At 34.9% G+C, this 14,165-nt stretch overlaps 2 protein-coding genes across 4 annotated transcripts; one reads left to right on the forward strand and one right to left on the reverse strand.

Annotated features, from left to right (window-relative positions):
- Nucleotides 1–498: 498 nt before the first annotated feature.
- LOC116337928 (mucin-12) lies at nt 499–9,575 on the forward strand. Of its 3 annotated transcripts, none has more exons than XM_031762903.1 (4): nt 499–600; nt 3,839–4,064; nt 4,504–9,052; nt 9,153–9,575. In XM_031762903.1, exons 2-4 carry the CDS (start codon nt 3,895–3,897, stop codon nt 9,192–9,194), a joined length of 4,761 nt encoding a protein of 1,586 aa, XP_031618763.1. In that variant the 5' UTR covers nt 499–600; nt 3,839–3,894; the 3' UTR covers nt 9,195–9,575. The 3 variants fall into 3 exon arrangements, with proteins under 3 accessions (XP_031618763.1, XP_031618761.1, XP_031618762.1); XM_031762901.1 differs by having other exon boundaries at nt 541–1,103; XM_031762902.1 differs by having other exon boundaries at nt 541–707.
- Nucleotides 9,576–9,640: 65 nt separating this feature from the next.
- LOC116337929 (AP2-associated protein kinase 1) lies at nt 9,641–13,811 on the reverse strand. The gene is made up of 7 exons (XM_031762904.1): nt 12,944–13,811; nt 12,588–12,721; nt 11,764–12,450; nt 11,147–11,700; nt 10,972–11,075; nt 10,501–10,719; nt 9,641–10,439 (listed from the first exon to the last, which is right to left on the reverse strand). The coding sequence occupies exons 1-7, from the start codon at nt 13,089–13,091 to the stop codon at nt 10,171–10,173; spliced, it is 2,115 nt and encodes a 704-aa protein (XP_031618764.1). The 5' UTR covers nt 13,092–13,811; the 3' UTR covers nt 9,641–10,170.
- Nucleotides 13,812–14,165: the final 354 nt, after the last annotated feature.

Raw genomic sequence — 14,165 nt, forward strand, 5'->3', positions numbered from 1 at the left:
TCTTCGGTTGGCCTCAATGGCACGGTACTGTGATTTAATTCATCATCAAAATTAAGCACTTGACGTATCATTTTCAGAAAGTACTTACATAATATATCTATTTTTCTTGCGTCTTCAATTCTTGATGGCATTCCATTATTAACAAAGATACATAATGTAAAGAATCAATTAGCGCAAAACAAATGCAATTTGCATTATTGTGACATGTGTGCAATTTTATCAATTCCGCCGTAGATAAGCATATCCATCTCAGAGATCTATAGAGTGTGTTTCGTTTTATCTTTTTCCAGCGTCGTTAGGTAAACACGAGCTGTAGTGTACGATGGCACATATTCCCCTTTCTGGTGTTTCATTCTTATTTTTCTTCTTTCGTTTCGGTAAAGACGGAAAGAGTGAAAAGCACAAAATACCAACAACAGCAAAGTCAGCAGAAAGATTTTACCACCTTTGTGCCTTTGGTTATATTCTTAGTGTTGTACTCACTGCCAATGATGATGATGATGATGATCTGACCAAGTCTTCTTCAGTTCATGTCTAACCATCAAGCAGATAAGTTGTGCTACGGAGAAAAGAGAATTATTTCTGTTTTTCATAAAATTTGTGAGTTGCGACAACAAACAGTCGTCAATACGTATTCAAATCAAGCAGAACAAACAAAATTTTAAGTGAAGTGAAAATAAAGGAAGAAAAAAAAATTAAACGTAGCGGTAATTGAATAAGAAAAATAAATTTCGAACAGAGAAAAGATCGAAGAGAATATAGAAATAAAATATAGAATAATAATAGAGTTTGTGGTTCTGTGTCATGTTATTTCATCAACATACTTCTTTCTGACCATTTTTATTTGCATTAAACTTAACGGATATTGCGAATAGAGCAACGGAGATCAGGAAAAAGAACGAAAAAATATTTTATAGACATACCGATATCGATAACACGATTCGATTTTAAAACGAACGAAAAAAATCTTAGAGAACTTTTACGAACAAAACGAACCATGTGATAACGTTATACGAAAAACAAAAATCATTTCAAATCCAGACAAATTCACCGTTAATATCATTTGAATAACCAAAATACATAAAAAAAAATACACAAAATCAGTGAGTATTCATTTGCTATCAGAGTGATCAACAGTTTATATATTCAGATTAAATTCTTAATTTTATTGTAGATGGATTTATTTTTATTTTTGCTTTGTTGACGCTGGAAATGATTATGTGCACGACAGAACATTTAAATTGCGGATAATTTTAATGTGTAAATGACATTCAAAATGTATACGTAAACGTTGATCTTTTCTCTTTGCGTCTGAAATGATCGCCGCGAGAAAAGTTTATCATCACGATATGTGCAATTGTGCATTCTTTTCATCATCGTCTTATTCTTATTTACTTTTCTTCTGGCTTTTTTTTCTCAAAATGAGAGGCAAAAAAATTGAAATGAAGTACAACAAAACAAAGACAAAAAGAAACCAATTCAAAAACATACAATTTCATTCATTTGTTATATGTTGAGCTTGCATGGTATATTTTATATGATAATTAATTTATTTGTTTGTTGATGCATTGTTGCGATCGAGGAGAAAGAGATTGTCAGCACGATCAAAATCAGTATACTTTTAGTTCCGTAAAAGAGTGCCATACTTATGCACCGCCTGAATTATGTTAATTTCTTTATTTTGTGCAAAGCTCGCCGTTTTTTATTTTCTCGTCAAATTTTCACGTGTGTCAGATGATGTAGATTGCTTTTTTTCTGCACACTTCATATATGCACTTGTAGAGAGTTTAGCTTTTGCAACTGGGCCAAAGTTCATGAATTAAGGTTACAGATATGCATTGTATTCAATCATCTTTCATATGCGAACCATTTCTAACGTTATATTGTACGTTTACGTTTTGTTTCTAGTTTTTTTTTTCCTTTCAATTTGTTCTGTGCACCTTTGTTTTGCTATGCTTCCATGTGTGAACATGGAATCTAATTAATTTAATTCCATGACGTTTTGTTGATGAATTTCGAAAAAATTCATCGTGATAAAAAGAGAATATGATGTCGTGTGTTTGCATTTTATTGTTCTATTGGAAATTTGGAGAGAGAGAGAGAGAGAGAGAGAGAGAGAGAGAGAGAGAGAGAGGAAGAGATAGAGCCAGAGTGAGATATTTTCCAAAGTAGTTGTCAATGTTCAAGTTTTTTTTTATGCTAAGAAAAATCTTGTAATAGGTCAGTTATGTGCGTATAAAATCAAAGATGTTTACTTAAACTCGAGCATTTGCACAAGTTTATATGTGAGCAACAGTTAGTTGATGAAATGTCCAGAATGTTCTCTGTAACATACTTGATTCTTGCTCTTAGAAATGTGTGTTTCACGTAAATCGACCTCATTGAGGTTTGAATAACGACATCATAGCAATTTTATGGCATAAATTCATCTAATACAAACATCGACATCTGTCACTGAAATACCTTACCGTATCATAAATTATTCGCATTATTCGTTGCGAAAGATCGCATGAAAAGAAAATTTATGATTTTTTTTTCCTGGATTCCACCGTGTTATTCATAAGTCTAAATTTCATCATAAACACAATAACAGCAGCAAATCGATTTTTAAACGAATAATATGTAGAATATATTCATAAATCACAGTTGTTGGTCTGAAATTCGAAATCTTAATCGCACATTTTGTATAGAATAATGTGTGCTTTTGGCAAGTTAAGCAATTTCAAATAAAAAGTATAAAACTCGCTTCAAGATGAGTACTGTATAAGTTCAAGTTAAGCATATTATATTAAATGTGTGTGTATGCGCATTGCGCACACAGCATACGAGTAAGGTTCAAAGAGAGCACACACAGGCATGTGTTAATAAGAAAAGAATCTATTCAATCGTAAGGAAAAATAGTACATCATAATGAGTGTGGAATAGAATTAACCAAAGAAAACAAAGAAAGAGAGAGAGACAGAGAAAGAGAAAAAAAGAAATAGTTATGAAGCTACTTTTGCCATTTCTGTTATTTTTACGTATAACCAGTTTATGTTATTTAGCCGACAGCTATGTTTAGAATTTTCCACTTGATATTCAACCGACAGCGATCATTGACGTGCTCTTGCATCAGCGCGTCGGAAGCGACAGCCAGTTTTTCATCACACTCTCATTTATCATGCACACAGATGAAAATGGCAAACGTATGCATGACAAATACACACATTCATCTGCGTCTTATTAATTTTGTTGATTGCCAACGCTTATAATAGAAGTCTTACCAATTTCAAGTAGTTTCTTTTTTTTTCATCATTTGTCTGTATACTGGAATGGTTAAGAAACCATCATCAGTTATTAAATCGTCATAAAGTGAGAGAGTGATCATTATGGGTAATTTTCAGAACCACTATGTTTGGTATGTTGCTTTTGTTTTTCATTGCAACGTTATTTTACTGCCATTATTATTATTGTTGTTATTCTATTCGTCTGAAGTTCATCGGTATCATTCACCTGTTATAAAATCTTAATTACACGTTTTTTTTATATTTACAATTTTTCCAGTTTCATTCTCCTTTTTTTACATAATTCAACTGAAATCAATCATTACTTTCCTAATAATCGTATGAGTAATTGTTGCCGTATTTGTTTTGTACGATACTTGGCGTACATGTTTAAAATAGGATTGAAGATAAGAAAAAACAAACAGAATTTAATTATTTTTAAAATGATAGTTCGCATTAGTGTTTGTTGCAAGGCTGATTATAATAATTATTCACTTTAGACTTTCTTTTGCTTTGTTTGAGTTTCAGAATGATGTGTCTTTTTACCGTTTCTAAAATGTTTTAAAAAATTTCAGACAAAAAAAAAACAGATTTCGAATAAACGGAAGAATTGGAAAGAGACGAACCAAAAATGCGAACGAAACTTGTATTGATGATAGCTATTGTGAGCGTTTGGCCAAATAAAGCGTTTTCAACGCTAAATGAGAAGAATCCAGCGACACCATTACCACAAATCGAAAGTGTAACCAATGACGGTGATGAATACGACAGTGAATCGGCTAGAAAAATCATTGGATCGAGGTAACATTTTAAAAATCAATCGATTCATGCAATAATGTGACAGAAAAAACCCAGAGAAAACCGATTTTTAACGCACCTCACCTTATTTGGATCATTTTACGAAAATACACAATATACTTTAAATAGATACAACAATCTGTAATTAACGATCGAAATCTATAAGACAAAGAAAAAAATCCAATTCTCTATGTATTCTTTGCTATTCCCATTTCTTCGAAACTGTTATTCTTTTGGTAATTAACCTGACTGAACTCTGTTATGGTATCTGTTTAAAGTACAGTTTTTATTCCGTATCCATATCGCATGTTTTCTATGCTTTATTTTCGCTTTTTCTCGTTCGTCTAACACGATTTTCCGTTTTCTTAAGCTTTTTCCTAACTAGAGGTATCTGTCTAATGATTGTTTTTTTTATGTTTCATTTGTTTTTCTGTTTTTTAAGAGTTGTGACTTCTGTATCGGTTGTTATGAATGGAAAAGAGCCACAATTTGCCGATGCAGTTGGCAATTATATACCAAGACCTTTGGTACCACCGCGTGTTGCGAGTCCCGTAAGCTTACTCGATCCCGATCGTTATGAATTTTACACGTTCAACGATGACGGTGAACTGGTCAAACGTTTAATGACAATGGAGGAAATTCAAAGCATAGTTGCGAATGGTGACAGTGAACAACAAGCACTAGCCAAAAATCCAGCTGGAAATCCAATTTTAGATAATGAGGCCAGCATTCGTGACATCGTTAATAATGTGCAAAAAGTTTTACACTCGGAAATGGCCAATAACAATTTCACCGCCAGTTTGTCACACAATAAATTGGACACACCAGACACATCGTCATCGTGGAGTTCAATATTGCCGGCAATTTTCGGAAATACCGGCGAATCAATTGTAGCACAAAAGATACCGGTGACAACAGGAAGTACGGCTGATTCGATTATTATGCAGTCAACAACAACGCACAAAAAACCCGCTACTCATAAACCATCAACGTCCATTTCGAAAACAACCGTGCCACCGAAAACAACGCCAAGTAAATTGACAAAACAAAAGCCTAAGCCATCACGGCCTGCATCATCTTCATCGGTTACAGCCACCAGACCAAACACTACGGTTACACAAAAGACGAAACCAACGTCAGCCGCACAAACAACGCAACATATCAAAAATACACAAACAAATAAAGTTACTTATTCACAACAAAGCACAAGTGGCACATTGAAGCCAACAAAAGCGGCTACAGCTGGAAAGCCAAGCAGTAGCTCATTGAAACCGTCAACGGCCTATGTTCAAAAAATAGCACAAACAACCCATAGGGTGACATATCCGCCAAGTAAAACGGCATCAACTGCAGCCGATACGACGCCAACGAAAAAAACAACAACATCAAAACGTCCGGTTACACAAACAAAATACGCATCGAGCTCATTGAAAACATCCCCATCATCCGCCTCAAGCAGCATTCAAACGACTAAATTACCATTGACGATACAATTTACGCCGACAAAAAAGATTAATAATAAGATACCATCAGATGTGGGAACCAATTCACCAATTGTACAACATACGTATATCACAACTATTCCAACTAAAAAGAAAATCAGCCCAACAACACCAAGTTATAAAACAACAAAAATTGTAACCGAATCATACACACCGAAAGAGAATTGGGCTTCAACGGTAAAATACCCAAGTAAACCATCTGTTACAACACGTCGAACCGTTACTAGCCCGATTCAACCAACAACACGATCACCACCGCAAACCATCAGTTCAGAAACAATTTTTGAACCCGAACCGGACAATGTCTTCGACTCAGAACTGAGTTTGAATCAAATTATTGAGAGCTTAAAGGGTCTTGAGGGCACAACGATGCCGTATGCCTCGAATTACATGGACTTTGTCGATTTGACAACACTTGAGCCAAATTCAATGCCACCGTTAGATCGAATTAATACGGATTCCGTGACAATCATGAATAATGGACAAAATTTAAATTCTCAAACTTATGCTGAGAAAGAGGATGCCGAATTTAAACAATCGGTCAATAGCGTTTCATACATTCCACAAACAACATTTGAATATCCTGACTATTCACCAACAACAATAACAACAACAACGAATAAAATGAAAAATCGTACAAATAGCGCATCGCAACGTCCCATGACATTGATTGAACACAAAGAAAGTGACGATGAAATGGAAATGGTGTTGGATATGGATGATGAAAAAACGACCTATGCTACTGTTGGCACCACAACAACAATATCATATACCACCACGCCGGATAGTTTAAGTAAACAATCTACGAATAGTATGGACACAATGCTGCGAGAATCATTTGATAGCGTATTATCGCAAGTGCAAAATGAGGTAATGTCGACAACGATTGATTTTAATGATGTTGAAACAACAACTTATCCGCAAATACAACAAGATGTGATTACAATAAAATCAAATGATCGGAAAAAAGTTGTTGTTAAGCCAACGCCATACATTTCGTTTGAAGTGCTTGAAGGCGGTGGGGCTACCGAATCAATGAAATACTTTGAAGCGGTCATTAAGCACTATGAACAAGAGAAAAATAAAAATGAATCGATTAACGGTACAAATTCATCGATACAAGCGGACCTTACAACTCAAACAACAATCGATGATATGAAAACTACAGAAAAACCATTCGAAATGGATCGAGTCGGAACAACCACTGTTGATTCGGATTCATTGGAAATGACAACCGAAAATTTTACCGAAGAAGAAAAGTCGGGAATTCAGACACAAGAAACATTTAAATCATCCGAAAGTAGTTCGTATTCCGAGGAAAATTTAACAACAACAGAGGTTGCAACCGAAGAAATGCCATTGAATTTATTGCGAACTGAAAATGATGAAAATTTTATCAGCAACGAAGAATCAACGCAATCCATTACAATTGAGCCAGAAGAAATGTCAACCATTCAATTTATCAAAGATTCAACCGAAAAATTGAAGAGTGTTTCAATAACCGAAAAAAATAACAATGATGATGTTTCCACTAGTTTGGATGCAGACATCACAACAATTGGTTCGACATTTGATGATGATGATAGTGTAACTACAACGGATGGTGAGAGTTTTGATCAATCAACTGTTTCATCCGATTTCAATCAAGAACCGGACGAAAATCAAACACAATATGAAATGATAAAATTGATTGAGAACATAATGAAAAACGAAAAGACGAACAACAATGCACAACCGAATATAACAAATAATTTAGTGGAACGCAAAGAAGATGCCAACGAAATGACAAACAAAAAAATTGACAATGGCACAACGGAAAACTATACAACGCAACGAGATGAAATTGAATTCTCCGATTTGGGTGAAACAACGACCATCACGAGTGTGAATGTTGTAGCAACGGAAAAACATAAATATGAAACAAAAACGAAAACCCAAACGAAAATAAAAACCAAACCTGAATCTAAGCCGAGCCCAACATCGTCTGTAAAATCACCATTGAATAAATTAAAACTACCAACATTGGCACCAATTTTAAACAATCTGAAAATGAAAGTTGTGAACGCTCTTAAAAATACAAACACAATCAATTTAGAACCGGCACCAAAGCAAGCTCTCGGCTTGGAAGAAAGTACGGCCCACGCCAGCGAAGACATTTTGGAATTTACAAAATTCTGCAATGAGGTCGCTTTCAATTTCTGGACAGCTTTAAATAATGAAGGCATCAGTTCGGCCAGAAGTTTAACCATTTCACCATTCGCACTAACATCGATGTTGGCTATGTTTTTCTTAGGCGCACGCGGACGTACATCGGGCGAAATAAATGATATGCTTCACTTGGACGATATTGTCACATTCAATCCGCACGCAATGCTACGCAATATAAGCGATTCGGTGGAAGAGAAAAAGGACGGTTTTGTCTATAGCAATGCATTCGTACGCGAATTGTTGAGCGAACGAAGCAAAGGAAAGATACTACCATTTTTCAAAGAGAAAGTTAGCCAATTCTATTCGGGTTATGTGGAAGAGATAAATTTTAATACAGTCAACGATGTCATCAGACGCCGAACAAATTTGCTAATTAAACGTTATACCGGCGGCAAAGTAAATGAATATCTAAAAACCAGTAATGTTTGGGTGAAACCACCACTGGCCGGAATAAGTGCAAATATTTTTGAAACTGATTGTTCGAGAGCATCGAAAGTGGAACGGGATGGTGAAATGTTTTTCCAGGTGTTGCCAGCAATTCGACAACGTCGTTTGGTACCAATTCCGGCTGTTGTATGGAAAAGTGGATTTACAGCTGGTTATGATCCAGAATTAGATGCGACCGCCGTTGCTATCGGTCTGAGCGGTGACATTATAAGCACGATTTTTGTAATGCCCGGTCAACAAGGTCATTCGGCACCTGGCGATAATCTGGAACGTCTTGAATCGGTGTTAATGGTTAACGCGGTCTCACAAAATGCTTGGCGACGTTTGTTAGCTACATTAATGGAACGACCCGGTTTAGAGGTGCAAATACCACGTTTCACACATCGTTCGTTTGTTAACACAACGAATGCACTAAAAAAATTGGGTCTTGAAACACTTTTCGACCAAAATTTGGCTGACCTACGTGGCATAACTGGTTCAATTGGTCGTGATGTGTTCGTGTCCGATTTGATTCAAATCAACACATTTAGCACATGCGGTGAAGATAAATTGGCCGAAGAACATCATGTGGAAATGTACCCAGCACCGCCGAATAAACATCGTAATATCGACTATACTTCGACCACATCGTCATCATCATCATCGGCAGCAGCAAAACCAATTGCCGTTGATTATGAAAATGAACGGGCATTTGCTTCGGATCCGATTTATGACTCAAGATACCTAAGTCTACCGCTCCCACTACGACCGAGACAAGCAAGAATTCCAGAAAATCCACGGCTTCGATTTGATAAACCATTCATTTACTTTGTTCGTCACAATCCAACCGGAATGGTATTGTACTTTAAAAATTACTTATTAATTATTATTGATTGTTTTACGACTATTTTGATTATTTTAAATTAATTCTTTTCTTTTGTGATTCTCCCCTTAGGTATTGTACTTTGGACGATTCAATCCGCGATTATTGCCGTAGTTCTTTACGCTTCTTCTTAAACAAAATGAAATTAAAAAAAAATTATGTTATTTAAAAAATTAGTTTAAAGCCTTCGTAAAGTTCGCATTTCTCTCGTAAAGATATTTGATGGTGTGTTTGACATCGATAATGAACCAATACACCGGGAGACACGGCGACAAATAATAGTATTTTATTATTATTTTAAGTGTATTTCTAAATAAAAACAGCAACATTTTTTTTTTTTAAATTTTTTAAGAGAATATGTGACAATTTCGGGTGCGAAAGAAAAAGAAAAACATATTTCTCTACCTAATCATTAGCAATCTCTTATTTATTGTATCATTTAATTGACATGATTTTCAAACAAATAAAGATGCAAGAAATGAAGAGGATAAAGAGGATAAGGAGTAAAAAGAAAGCTGAACACGACCTGTTCACATTGATATAGGGATAATAAGTTAGAATTACGTTTAATTCTCAATTTTTAATAATGATAATAATAATAATACAATAATAAAATTAATTAGTTAGGCGTTTATAGGATTCAAATGTATAAATCCATCCAATTGATATATCATGTTTTTCATTTGCTTTCATTTTTTGCTTTTAATGATTTTCGTTTAATATTATTTTTTTTAACCTTGTGAAATTGAGGAATATAGAGGAATAGAAATAAAAATGCAACAATATTTCAAATACATAATAATACAATAAAGGATAACACATTTAAATTTATACAATTCCTTATTCGTCTGAAATTCTCTATTCAGTCCTAAATGCATAGGGCATAGAAATCGTTCATCATTTAATACAATCATGTATTTTCATTCATCAACATTCTAATTACAATTATTCAAAAAAACAAATTAATCTTTTCAATATAAGGAATCGTTATCATTGGCATAAAACATTAGTGATTTGTGTATTGTGTGTATGTGTGTGTCACATTGAAGTATTTTTTGTTTTTCTCCTTTTCAAATTATTCGATTTGATTCTAGCGTCGGTTTGCTTTTTGTGAAGCACGTCGAAAGCCCGAAGGTAAACTAAACGGAGCAGAAGCGAAAGGATCTTCATTGGATGCCTCTTCTTTTTCTTCCTGCGATAGTTGAGGAGGCAATGGAGGTGGTGCTTCAGATGGTGGACCATTCAATGACACCGACGAGGAAGAGGTTTGAGAACCCTGCGATATGGGCGATGATAGATCTTGCGGTGGAAATACTTTGCTTGTATTTCGTATCGGTGAATTGATTTCACCTTTTGGCGCTATAAATACGAAAAACAATTAGTTTTGCGCTTAATAATAAACTATAAAAATGTGACATACCATTGGGTCGATCTCTTAAAGCATCAAATTCAGCTTCATAGATGTGATCTTCTGTCATTTGATTGAAAGGCGTTGGATCTTCAAATGGATTCCATTGCGATAATCCCGTCGATGAATTTGGTTTATTACTATTTTTGTCATTTGTTGTTGGCAATTCGGCACTTGAAATCGACGATCTCAATTGTACATTTGAAAATTGCTCACTAATCTCAGCAGTTTCTATAGGAAAAACCAACCAATATTAATAAATCTATTTGTTTCTAATAGAATACCCAGAATTCCAACGAATATTAAAACATGTCGACCGAAAATATCGCAAAACCGAAAGATTAAAGAAACGAAATGGTGGCAAACGTTTGTTTGAGTGTTTTTGGTATGTTTCGGTCATGTTTTAATGCACGTCAGTAATTCTGGTACTTTGGTTTACTGATTCGTCGTTTTATCAAACGCATTGTTAAGAACAATGTGTACCTAAAGTATGAGGAATGGAAGATGGTCCGAATGACAAGTTCACTCGCGCCTTATGAGATGCTTCATACGGCGCTAAGAACTCATTGGTTTCATTTGCGAATGTTCTGAAATATAAAGATGAATTCAATATAATAGTCATAGTGTCTCTCGAATGAAAAGAAAATATTTGCCATACTTGTTAAATGCAGAGGTGTCACTCATGTTCCTGCGATGACCACCAGCCATTACCTTAGGAGCATTCAATAATTGTTGATGCATTGGAGAAGTAGGCGATTGAATATCTTTTTTCGAACCGCTCAATGGTGGTTGCGGTAAATTCGTTGTATCACTGAAACTGTCGGCAAATTTTGCTTCAAATAATTGTTCATTTGCGCTCGATTTAGTTGGTGTCTTTAGGTCATTTGCTTTGGATTTCAATGCATACGGTGAAACTGGTGTTTGAGAAATACTGCTTGATTTATCGCATGCATCGAAATTTGGATCCGTACTCTGTAAAACTTGTGGTGACGGTGAAGCAATTGTATTTCTCGGCGATGGGCTCGACGGTAATACCAGAGGTAAATTTTGCGAAGACACATTGCCTTTGGGACGTTGTCTGGGCGCAACGCTGGTCCCAAGCTCGGCGACTTGTTGCTTCGGAGCAATCGTTGTTTTTTGAACGGACGCTCGTTTTAATTCACTTTCAAATGGTGGACATGATAGGTTCTCTAGAACTGGGGCTTCCGATTTCTAAAAGTAAATCAAATCGTTTGAAAAAGACTGTACAAATGATTGGTGTTGCATTAAACTTACTTGAATGTTTGTAACAGGATTATCTTTCGATTGAATTTTGAATGCGATCTCACAAACTTGCCAAATGTTTGGTCGTAGATCTTGATTTGGTTCTAGCATATATTTAACAAGCTTATGTAGGCCAATCGAGTATTGTGAATTGTCTGGAATGGAGAATGTCCCATTTTGGATGGCTAAAACTGATTCGCCAAAGGGCAATGTAAAATACATCAATTTATATAGTAAACAGCCCATTGCCCAAATATCTGCTTTGGTCGTTATATTCTTTTCGGCATATAAATCAACCATTTCGGGTGCTCGATACGACAGAGTCGTAAATTTTCGAATTTCATCTTCGACATTTGAAATGCCGTGCGTTTTAGCATTTAATACACGCGCTGTGGCCGAACCAAAATCACATAGAACAAAATCACCACTTTCGGCTTGTAAAATATTCTCCACTTTTAGATCACGATGGATGATTGGCGTTTGACAGTGATGCAGTCGGGACACAGCTTCAGCAATATCACAAAATATCTGTAAAACTTCGATTTCCGTAAATCCAGCGGCCAATTTTGCATTCATCATTGACAAAACATTCGTTTTGCAATACGGCATCAGCATAAGCACTTCGAACACACCACCAGGGTGTGGTGTTATGCTCGAATCAATGTAACCAATTATATTTTTGTGCCCTGATAAGTTGCTCTGAAAATACAAGGAAACATGAAAAATTCATTGAAAAAAAAAACGATTTTAATTGAATTTTGGTAACATCTGATAACAGAATTCCAATGGCCAATTGTAAATTATCAATGATAAGGTTATATCAGAAAAACACTTACAGCGATTTGAATTTCTCTTTTGGCCGCATTCAAATCCACTTGATTGTTAACATAGAGCCGTTTCAGTGCGTATCGAATATTATTGCTGCTACTACTCCCATTTGGTTTTGTTAAAAACACTACGGCAAATCCACCTATTATTTCAATGAAAAAAAAAAAACACAAATTACACATCAGAAAACATACGAACATACGAACATACAAACGAATAGATAAAAACATACAAGTACGTGATTCTGATAAGACCATATAAATGGAGTATTGTGAAATTCAATGAAATGATTAAATTTTGTGAGTGAATGGAGTGTCGATGATATTTGACACATGTACTAATAATTCGGTGCAAATTGACTAACCTTCAGCTAAAATGTCCTCGACCGTAACTATCGTTCGACCCACTGTAAAAACTTTTCCAATAAAACAACTCCCATCACGTTGGTTTGATGCAGTGTTGCTATTATCCATTCGCTCATTTTTATCGAATTTTGATAGAATTTTTTTCATATTTCTATTCAATTCACAAACGAATGTTTGATTGCAATTCGGATTGAATGAATTCGAAATGAACAATTCGAATGGAATTCACCCACGAATAAACTACAAATCGAACGACAATTCAATTAAAAATGTAACTCTATTGTTAACCACAAATCGATTAGCATAAATGAGCTGATTGTATAGCGTACACTAATCGTCTTCGATGTAATTTCCAATTGAATTGAAAATTAAATGTGGCTCACAGTGGCTCCGATGAGCTTCCGAACTATATTCGACACTGGTAGCTCCCTTTAATTTTCGCTTTGATGCCAACTTTCAGTAGTTCTGTTTATTTTTATTTATCAAATGCATCTGTAGTTGTTCAACAGCGCACTGACAGTTCGCGTCAAATGATTATACGTGTGCCGTTTTTGTTTCACTAAAATTAATCGAATTGTGTGTATTCAAAACTATTTCTCTCTCATTTGTTAATCGTCTCTTTTGATTGAATTTTCAGCAAAAAAAATCTCGTTTAGTAATTTTTATGGAATTGGACTTTATTCGACACTCTTTTCCATTTAAATGACGTTTTTGATTCAATGGTATTATTAATTCCACAGAAATAATTATACTACAATGTTATTGCGAACAAAATTCTTGTTGGTAGTTTTTTTTGTTGTTGTTTGAAATAAAAACAAAACTACGAAGAAAACTGCACATAGTTTTCCTTGACTTTAGTTTGCTTACTGAAAATGTAACATTGAAATTATTTGACAGTTCGGAATTTCCCTTTTCACTCATACTTGTATGCATACAGTCAAACCATTACAAACTCAACATTCACATTTGCGTCAAATGTGTCAGATTCAAGGGGATTTTTGAATCAATATTTTGCATGTTTATAAAATGAAATTAATTTTGGATATTTTTAATGATTACACACACCAAATGATAAATAAAGATCGAACAAAAATCCGTAAAAAGTGGTATTTCGAATCGTTTTGGGGTTACTATATTCAGCACCTCTACATTGCCCGATGTGAATTCAGTGTGATATGCAAAATGTCAAATCAGAGCATGAATCAGATTTTGAACGACCAA

Source organism: Contarinia nasturtii, unplaced genomic scaffold (genome assembly GCF_009176525.2).
Source record: "Contarinia nasturtii isolate CC-2019 unplaced genomic scaffold, AAFC_CNas_1.1 Cnas_scaffold_350, whole genome shotgun sequence".
Classification (NCBI taxonomy): Eukaryota; Metazoa; Arthropoda; class Insecta; order Diptera; family Cecidomyiidae; genus Contarinia; species Contarinia nasturtii.